Genomic DNA, 8,480 nt, shown 5'->3' with positions numbered 1-8,480 from the left:
AAATAAAAATGTGTAATTTATAACTTTATATATATATATATATATATATATTAACTTCTAAGATAATAAAATTAATAAAATTAATATAATTTAATATAATAATCCTAAATATCTTCAGTTTTAAATTTAAATTTATTATTTTACTATATACTTATTATATATATTTACATCCCTGAAGCTAATTTGAGAAAATCCCTGAATTTGTAATTATTTACAGTTCCAGAATTAAAATTCCTTTTTAATTTCAAATTAGTCTAACGATCTGTAGATGAAAGATAGTACAAGGAAGCTGAGATCATATATATTTACAGGATGTCTCAAAAGCATTAAGAATTCTTTTAATAACATGGTCTTTAATCAATTTATGAGCGACTGAACAAAAAAAAAACTACAAAAACCAATTTTTAAAAGAAATGAATAAAAAAACAAATGAATAATAAAACTACATTTTTCAACAATTTCAAATAGAAAATAATTTTTCATAGAATTTTAAGGCTTAGTTACAAAAAAAATAATGCAAAGAAGTTGTAATAATTATTTATCTTCTTTGTTCTTTCCTAAGGAAAAATCGATTTTTATTTTGGAAGTACCAAAGGAATTGCTATTAAAAGAACTTTGATGATTTTGCAATACCTTGTATATATGCGAAAAAAAAATTGCATTTGTTGGCCTTGGGCTATCAAGGAGACTAGTATATCTGGCCCGAATTTTTAATTATTCTAAAGCCACTTTATTAAACTCATCTTTCTCTTGCGATGCTAAATAATATCTATTATCCATGCTTTCTTATATCATCCATAAAACTCGTTATGTTATTATTACGTGATTTATGCTCCTTGCAACGTAGCAATTCTACATTACTAACAATTTAAAGTATGCTCATAAATTAAATGAGTATAATTTTAGTTAATAAATTATCGAGCACTCATTTTCTTCAAGATATAAAATATTTGTATTATTTTAACAAATAAAATATGTTTCAGTGTACAACAGTAGTTATAATAATTATTATTATAACAAAAAAAAATGTATTTATATTACTTTGCAGCTACTATCAATAAAATTATAAATCTTATATAAAAGCTGTCTCTACAGGATATTTTATGAATTATGCAAATAAGTGCATTTTATACTTTCGTGCGAGAAAAATTCTATTAGATTTAATAATAACATAGAGTTTTTTTCTGGTAACATATATAAAACATATTCTATGCATAAATCAAGTATGCAAATCCAACATATATAAAAAAGGAAAGAAATATATAATATCGTATGTAGAAAATACTTAATTTAAAGATACTCTGGATGGACATATTCATACTGTAAATGTGTTATAAATAAAGAAAAAAATATATAATCTTAAAAAAAAAAGCGACTATCTCGAATCACCAAATTATTGTACTGCTTGCACACTGAAAGCACGCACTCTCACGTACACTTTTATTTAATTTACTGAAACTTGTTGAGCTTATGCCCCAAAAATAATTAAAAAGATTTTTTTTTTTTTTTGAGGAATTCACTCACAAAATTCAGCAGTTAATTAAAGCGGCTATTTGAATACGCATTCACAGACAATTACATTTTCGCACACTAAATGAATAGGTATGTTCTGTATCTTTGTAGATATATAGATATGCATTTTTACTAAAATTTCCATGTATTCGACGATGTATTTATCAGAAAAATTTCGTATTGCGGGTGCCCCAAATGATATCACATTCTTAGATGGTTGAGCAGTAAAAGCCTTCTCAATCCTAACATAAACAGACTATTTGTCAGTTTGAATATCAAATCTCACGATTCTCTGCTGGCAACCGTTGCATCTGGTATGGGCCAATAACGACGGCATCTATAAAAAATTATATTCATAATTACAGAAAGGAAATTATATCATTAGTTACAATTAATTTTACGTAATGGATATCGAGGCAGTAATATATAAAATTTTCAGCTATAACCATTTGTACAAATCAGATATACAAATGCATATATATTCACCTAGCATTGTTTTCTGCTATATGAGGTGGCAACGATGTAGGTGGTGGTGGTGGTTGACGAGAAGAAGATTTTGGCGGTCCACTGCTATTAGAGTCACTTTCACTGCTCTCTTCGGATTTTTTACCAGGCTCCCGTAAAAGATGCGAAGGTACTCCCCTGGGAGAAAGTCTTAATACTTCAGATTGCGGTCTCGTTCTGTGTTGCGGTCTTTGGAACTGCAGATTCAACTGACTAGCGTCTGTCACATACTTGTCACTTTGTCTTCGGCGGCGCAAAGCGGGTGTACATCCAGTTAAATTTTCGTCTTCGGCACAGCTGGCTGAAGTTAAAGGTGACATGATTGGTCTAGCGTCAGATAATGCTATGCGACGGCATTGTGCTGGCGCTTCCATATGTGCTGTCAATGGTTTACCTCTGACAGCTAAAATTTGCGAACGTTAGTACGAAGAGAAACTAATATGTCAAATTAATTTCACATATATACCATTTTCTTATTCTTTAAATACAAATCATAGTCTTCAAGACTAATGCTATTTGATTTGGCAAAAATATTTTTATGCAAATATTAAATTCTTTTTATAGAATATTCAAAACTCATGCACACTTTATTATTACATAATATTATATATATATAGTTACGAAATTTTAATATTTCTTGCTTTAATAACATGAAATAGTTTATAGAAAACTTACTCACACGATGTGTGATCGATATCGGTGAAAACAAATATTTTTAAAGTAAGGAGTAACAATTTAAAAAGTAATTTCCTATTGTAAATTGCTTTTTCGTATAATTGTTTCAAAATATAATAATAAATTTTTGTATTAGATTTATATTACATTTCATAAGAATTTTTCTCTAATAAAATAATAACAATGATACAGTATAAATATATATATAATATATATATAAAATCTTCAAAATTATTAAAATAAAATACAATATAGTAATAATAAATTAAAGCGTTCAAAGCGTAGCTTTTTTAGTATCTTCAGGGATACGTTGATTTCTTCGCAAAATTTTTAAGAACAATGTATCTTGTCAATTTTTATCATAAACTTGTGTATCATAAATAACGAAATATAGATATAAATATTAAAGATATATATTATTATTAAAGAATTTTCTATATTTATATTAGTTTTACTAACTATTTTCTTTTTCCTTAGTTGCCGTCGCGAGTACGGGTAGTTTTTCTATATCACTTCCAGTTCCCGCCTTGGTATTCGGAGTGTTAGTTTCGGGCGTCGATTCGGATAACGAACACCTTGGACTTTTAACAGGAACCGGTATTTTACTATGAGCAATGTATGTCCTACTAGATGTTTCCTTCTCTTTATTGTCCTTATTATCACGAAGCGGTACTGCGTTTTGTACAGTAGTCGAGGCAGTAGTGATATTAATCGATTCCTTTTGCAAACTCGCATTCGCAGTCGGTCGATTCTCGGTAGCGTCGTAATATATCGATGGTTCTTCCGGTCCTGGATTAGGACTAGCTGGGCTACCTGCCGTGCCGTTCGTTAATTTTTCTACAAATTCAGATAAAGCAAATATTTGCATTATAAGCACAAAATGGACTGTGACTAATTCACTAATTGATAACAGATTAAAAAAAAAAAAATCAATCACACGTACTTTGTAATGGTTCTCTGTCAGCACTAGTTTGCACAATTGTAGCACCACCAGTTGCGTCTACCACTCTGATTTCCAATCTACCAGCTACTGCTTCTTCCTCTTCTTCTTCTCTAGGAGTGTTAACCGTTGCATCAAAAGGAGAAAAAGATACCGCTGGCAGACTAGATCTTCTGACTGATGTGATCTGTTTCGGCTCATCGTATCGAGTGGCAATATTCCTCATAACATCAACTTCATACAGTAAATCATCAAATGCTGCTTGCTGAACCTATTACCATTAAAATTTAAATATATTTGTGCAAAAGAGATTAGTGAGCCACCCACACAGAACATGATACGAACCAATGGAGCTTCGAGATAGGCTCGAACATGTGGAGCTAAAACCGGAACGCTCCAAGCTCGCGGAAGTGCCCCTTGCAGTTCTGGATATTTTTCGATACCCGCGATATTTAAACATCTATGTGGTACCGTTGGTCTCGGAGAATCTTCGCTTATTTTAGACAGTGCTGTGGGCAATAAAGACTGCTGTTGACACACATTTGAGGCATTTGATTGAGCTGCAGTAGATTTTGTATCCAATTGCTGTGAGCCTTCGACGACACCTGTGGACTGTATATATAAACTTGTTTAAATTTCGAACATTATTTGAGCATTTTCGTACAAACATGTTCCTGCTAATCTAATCATTTTATTGTAATAAGCAAGAATTTTTACTTGTGGCGGTATGGATGGGGCATTTGTCCCTTTGTGTTCGGGACTCTGCAAATTTTCCCCTTTCCATTCATTATCAGTCTCTTCAGAATCGTCAAATTGTGACTTCCATTGTGAGGCTAGAGTCAATCCTCCACCGCCTTTGGTCACTTGTTGCAAGGCGGATACATTGTCGTCGTCTATTTGTGCAAATTGCGTAATAGAACAATCACGTACCGCTGACCGTCCGCTTCTTACTTGTTGTCGGCTGTCTGCTCTCCTTCTAGGTTCTCTTCTGAGAGGTTCTCTTTGTTCAGTTACCTAAAAATATCGGAATATCAAATTTGCGAAATATTAAACGGTTGTAATCTTTGTTATGTTGACTATAAACTGCGTACTCACCGGACTTTGATTTCCAACGTACTTAGTATTAGTTACATCGTAAGAGCAATAGGAAGCGTCAACTTCCGTCTGTATACGAGGACTCGGTAATTCACCGGACGTTCCTTCGGGTGTAGCGATGCGCAAACGGGCGAGAGTAGCGGGCAATGTAGCACCGCTCGCTGATTTTCTAAGTGGTGCTGTCGCATTCGTTACTGTTTTAAGGCGGGGAACCTCGGATGCCGAACGTGCAGAAGCCATCAATGCGTCTCCTTCGTTATCTACCTGCTTTTCTACTGGCGTAGGACCTTGAGATTCTACTGCCATCGAAACTGCACGTCGTTTTTTGGGAGATCCTACGTGAGCGATAATTACTGTGTAATAAGAATAAAATAAACATTGCGATATAAACAAACTATACAAACCTTGGGTTGGCAAAGGTGGCATAGTCTGTTGTGCGACTTGTTGATGCGTATTATCCGTCGTTGGTATTGTGGCATTGCAATTTTTATCCCTACCATGATTACTGATAGCTGCTGCAAATGGTACTGGAGAACCTTCTATTCCACGTTGCCTGTTTCTTCTATATATACCTTCGTAATCCAATTGTGCCTATGACAAACAAATATATATGATAAAAAAATGAATCTTAAGATATAAAGAATTAAAAACTTCTTACAAATATAACAAGTATATAAATGTTGTCTTAACGAGAAAATTTAAGATAAATAAGAAAAAGATGTCTATAAGTTATTTGTTTTTCTTACATCTAACTCTTTTCTGTTGTCCGGTTCCACATTCTCTTGATTATTCGTATCTACAGTCGTAGTCGGAAGTTGATTGAGGGTAGTAGCTGAAGTAAGAGGAGGTGGTACAGCTACTGTAGGTAATGATCTAGTAGTTGATAAACTTTCATTAACTATTAATGGCCTTTCCCAATCATAGGGATCATTTGGTTTTACACCTCTACGTTTCATACATCGTTCAAACAGACTAGCTAACATACTATAATCTGGTTTATCTGCATATTCCAAATTCTACAAAAGTATAAGAGTGTTTTGTTATTACAAAGATAAAAATTTATCATATAAATTCAAATTATATCGGAGATTACCTGAATGTGTTCTAAAAAAACTCGTAGATCAGATGGGAGATGTTTCAAAAGTAATCGATGATCATATTTCTCTTTCATAAGACCCACCTATACAAGATATTATTAATTTTAATAATGCTACTCGAATTTTATATACATACACATATACATGCATGAGTTTTGTGCGCGCGTGTACGTGTCTTAAGTCCATTCTACAATCGCGTAAACGTAGTTGTAAGAATTGACTACTCACAGTCGAACATTTTCTTCGTATTTGACTGTGATTAATTCTTACAACTACAACCATTTACAACTTTACATTAAAATTTCTTGGGCTTACTTGTTCTTTATCTTTTATTTTTCGCCAAGGCAATTGTCCATTAACAAATTCGACTAGCATATAAAATAGTGACCACAAATCATCATGTCGGCCCATCTCTTTATTTTTGTGTGCATTGACTGACGCATATCGGACGGTTCCTCTAAATCCTGCGGCAGCACGAGGCGGTCGCACCTCTCCGGTACTGGTAGTAAATTGTCGAGCTAGACCAAAATCTAACATATATACTAGTCTGGAGTTGTAAGGATGGCGACCAATTGAAAAATTTGACTGTAAAATAGAATATTCATATTTTTAAGATAGTACAACTTTAACATATATTCAATAAAAACGTAAATAATTCTGTATATAAATAACAGTGTATACCTACAGGTTTAATGTCTCTATGCAAAAATCCCACGTGATGAATACTTTCTATAGCTTTCAAAATTTGAAGACCAAGACGTAATGTAGTAGAAAGTGAAAAAGCTCCTCGCGGTTGCGCCCTGCGCAATTCAGCTAAATTCTTTCCTTGCAACTGCATTACAACATAATTAAATCGATCGTTACGTCCACAACCAATAAAACGGCAAACATGGTCTTTACCTAAAGCAGTAAATTTTTCTAATAAAATGATAATCCAAGAATAACAAAACACTTGATTCAATTTTATGAATACGAATATCTCTTTAATCAAAAAGATTTTATACTAACCCTGTAATTTTTTCAATACAGCTACCTCCATCTTTAAAACTTGTTTCGGCTGCCGTGCAGATTCGACTTTAAGAGCAACTTGTTCCTTTGTCATTAAATCAAGACCTTCGTAAATTTCACCAAATCCACCTCCACCTATTTTTCTCACCTATACATTAAAGACACGTGTTATTTCTTTGTTTTTAATGTTACATTTGGTTCGCATCGCTTTTTTTTCAAATAGTAAATTACATCGATATAAAAATGTATTTTCTCCTTTGATATGAAATATCTCTTTAAAGGACTCATCTTATTAAAAGTATAATGAACGAGAGTGGTGAATTTCTTAGAGCACACACGAGAATAATAAAAAGAAGCTTACAACTTTCCAACGCTCTTTGACCACATGGCCAGGCTGCAGCAGGTCTTCGCTCGTCATAGTTATATTATTATTTTGATCCGTGCTTTCGTCGCCTACATTCCTCAACGCCAAATCCTCGGTATGATTCGCAGGCCTAGAAAACGCAAGTGACAGATTATGTGATAAATATACGAGGACGTAACGCAACGTGACAGCGCTGTCACCGCTGGTCACCGCCGGTCACCGCTGGTCACCGCGCCGACGATGTAAGCTGTCAATGGAAAACGCATCTCTCAAGAATATACGGTTTTAACCTGAACTGACAAAATTGGTCGATACGCGCCCTGTGCTAGGCAGCCATGATTGCGTGCGAGAGAAAAGTGTTGCTGGCACGGTTTCTTGTTATTCGGTCCTGAGGCGAACCTCCATATCAAGCGATTCTTCGATCACTCGCAACTTGGCTCTTTCTTTCTCCTTCTCCGTCTCTTTTTCTCTCTCTCTCTCTCTTTCTCTTAACTCTTCTCGTTCGACTTGGCGATCGTTACTCTGCCAGCGTGATTCGACTCGCCGACCGACTAATGTCACGAAAATCAATTGAGACGGTCGTCGGGCACATAGGATACTTTTTCGCAATTTCGTTGCTGACTGGCGGTGCCGACGAGTCGACGGGCGCGGGCGACCATCGCTGGCGATCGACGTGGATCGACGTGAGGCGCGACATAAAAAGCAAGCGGATTCTTCGCCGCCTACGACCAATTAATTGTCACGTCACGGCGGGACGTTCACCGCCGAAAGGAACGCTGACGAACGCGCTTTTTGCCTCTTTTCACACACTCCCGATCTCTTCAAATATGTATATATACAATAGTACTTTATTTTTACTAACAATGTCGTCTGCTAGAGACACCGCGCTGACGGCGCGGCGCGGCGCGGTGCGACGTCGACGTTACACTCGTTGTGCGTGACGTACTCTCTCGATGGACGGCCGTCGCACAACGCGCGCGCAACAACTTCCTTCACAATCCCGTCGCCGTCATCCTCCCGCCGGCCGGGACGCCGTCCGCGCAACGCTCTCGGATTGCCGCGTAGCCGTTCACTCGCTCCAACTCGCTCGTAGCGCGACTGCTGTAAAAGTCGCCGTCAAATGCCAGCGGGACGGCCATCTTTCAATTTCGCACCACACACGAGAGTCGTGGTGCGCAAAACCGCCGGGAGATAGCGCGCCCTGCACGACGATCGATGCACCCTCGCGAACACTCGCGAATACGTTTATACGTGCCTTCTCGCTCTCGCCATCCCCCCCCCCCCC

At 36.1% G+C, this 8,480-nt stretch overlaps 1 protein-coding gene across 3 annotated transcripts; it reads right to left on the bottom strand.

Annotated features, from left to right (window-relative positions):
• Nucleotides 1-1,307: 1,307 nt before the first annotated feature.
• Nucleotides 1,308-8,188, bottom strand: Asator (tau-tubulin kinase asator). Of its 3 annotated transcripts, XM_018542473.1 has the most exons (16): nucleotides 7,486-8,188; nucleotides 7,193-7,325; nucleotides 6,832-6,979; nucleotides 6,509-6,723; nucleotides 6,139-6,408; nucleotides 5,820-5,906; nucleotides 5,473-5,742; nucleotides 5,131-5,317; nucleotides 4,727-5,061; nucleotides 4,349-4,645; nucleotides 3,977-4,243; nucleotides 3,635-3,902; nucleotides 3,151-3,528; nucleotides 2,248-2,419; nucleotides 1,999-2,166; nucleotides 1,308-1,849 (listed from the first exon to the last, which is right to left on the bottom strand). In XM_018542473.1, the coding sequence occupies exons 2-16, from the start codon at nucleotides 7,247-7,249 to the stop codon at nucleotides 1,795-1,797; spliced, it is 3,174 nt and encodes a 1,057-aa protein (XP_018397975.1). In that variant the 5' UTR covers nucleotides 7,250-7,325; nucleotides 7,486-8,188; the 3' UTR covers nucleotides 1,308-1,794. The 3 variants fall into 3 exon arrangements, with proteins under 3 accessions (XP_018397975.1, XP_018397974.1, XP_018397976.1); XM_018542472.1 differs by having other exon boundaries at nucleotides 1,999-2,419; XM_018542474.1 differs by having other exon boundaries at nucleotides 1,999-2,317.
• Nucleotides 8,189-8,480: the final 292 nt, after the last annotated feature.

The sequence above is a fragment of the Cyphomyrmex costatus genome, unplaced genomic scaffold (assembly GCF_001594065.2).
Source record: "Cyphomyrmex costatus isolate MS0001 unplaced genomic scaffold, Ccosl1.0 scaffold332, whole genome shotgun sequence".
Taxonomy (NCBI): Eukaryota; Metazoa; Arthropoda; class Insecta; order Hymenoptera; family Formicidae; genus Cyphomyrmex; species Cyphomyrmex costatus.
Note: the sequence above shows the minus strand (reverse complement) of the source record. Positions and strands in the feature narration are given on the sequence as shown.